We start from the raw sequence: 1,242 nt of genomic DNA on the forward strand, positions 1-1,242 counted from the left end.
TTCACTTACAGTGCAGGAGTTCATTAGAAATGTTTTTTTCCATATGTATCCAGGTTGTTTTATTCTGAAAATCTCCTCCTCTTCTTCCTCCGTGCAGGAGGCAGATCTGGAATCTGTTGGCCCACTTTTGGATCTTCACACAACAAAGCTCCAACAAAGCCCCACCATGGCAACAACAACTACAACGCCATCAAGGGACTGATCACGGTCAACGGTGAGTTCAGGTGCTGCTGTGGTGATCTGACCTCTGACCTCTGACCTCTTCTTCACATCGTCTCTCTCTCTGTCTCTCTCCAGACACGATGTTTGTGGGCTTCAGGAACGTCTGCTCCGGAGAGACGAACTTCATGTTCATGACCAACCCGCTGAACGAGGACCTGCAGCACCCGGTGCAGGTCTCAGGAATACAGATGATTGACAGCACAAAGGACGCTCAGGTGTTTATCCACCGGCCGGATGTGAGGTGAGACGCGAACAGTGACGACATTTCAACGTGCCTCAAACACCGAGACGAGAACTGAGACTTTTATTTAAATGCAGACACAAGAAGTAATGATAAAAAGCATGAAATGATTAAACATAGATTGTAATCATTAATGTGTGTGTGCCTCAGTAAAGTGAACCCCGCTGACTGCGTGGACATGGACTGCGATGCCAAGAAGAAGAGTCTGCTGAAGGACTTGGACGGGTCGTTCCTGGGAGCCGTGGGAGCTGTGGTGCCTCAGTCTGAGTACGAATGGGGGGGTGATCCGAGGAGGGGGCTGGGCGACTACCGCATCCCCAAAGTCATGCTCACCTTCCCCAACGGCAGCCGCATCCCCGTGAACCAGATCGCTCCACGCAAAGGTAACTGGACTCAAAGCAAAATCCTGCGTCCGTCCGACCTTCGGACCGACGCATCAGGGAATAAACCGGTTTCCTGAACGCTGTGTTGCTTCGTGCTCAGGTGTGATCAGGGACGCCTGCACCTACGTCAGCTCCTGGCAGAGCTACAAGTGTTTCGGGCTGAACTACAGGATGCTGGTGATCGAGAGTCTGGACTCCGACACAGAGACCAGACGTCTGTCCCCCGTCGCCGTCCTCGGAGACGGATTTGTGGATCTCATCAACGGTCGGAGGAGCTCTCCAGTTTTAAATACGATTCAAACTAAAAGGATCTGACAGGTGTTTAACTCAGGTGTGTGTGTGTGTGTGTGTGTGTGTGTGTGTGTGTGTGTGTGTGTGTGTGTGTGTGTGTGTGTG

General features: G+C 51.5%; 1 protein-coding gene across 1 annotated transcript; it reads left to right on the plus strand.

The window, feature by feature from the left end:
• The first annotated feature begins 79 nt into the window (after positions 1–79).
• On the plus strand, positions 80–1,176 carry LOC111656775 (fibrocystin-L-like). The gene is made up of 4 exons (XM_023408619.2): positions 80–214; positions 298–463; positions 614–846; positions 947–1,176. Exons 2-4 carry the CDS (start codon positions 303–305, stop codon positions 1,159–1,161), a joined length of 609 nt encoding a protein of 202 aa, XP_023264387.2. The 5' UTR covers positions 80–214; positions 298–302; the 3' UTR covers positions 1,162–1,176.
• The last annotated feature ends 66 nt before the right edge of the window (positions 1,177–1,242 follow it).

The sequence above is a fragment of the Seriola lalandi genome, unplaced genomic scaffold (assembly GCF_002814215.2).
Source record: "Seriola lalandi dorsalis isolate HSWRI2012SDOR001 ecotype SW California unplaced genomic scaffold, Sedor1 jcf7180001976861, whole genome shotgun sequence".
In the NCBI taxonomy this organism is placed as follows: Eukaryota; Metazoa; Chordata; class Actinopteri; order Carangiformes; family Carangidae; genus Seriola; species Seriola lalandi.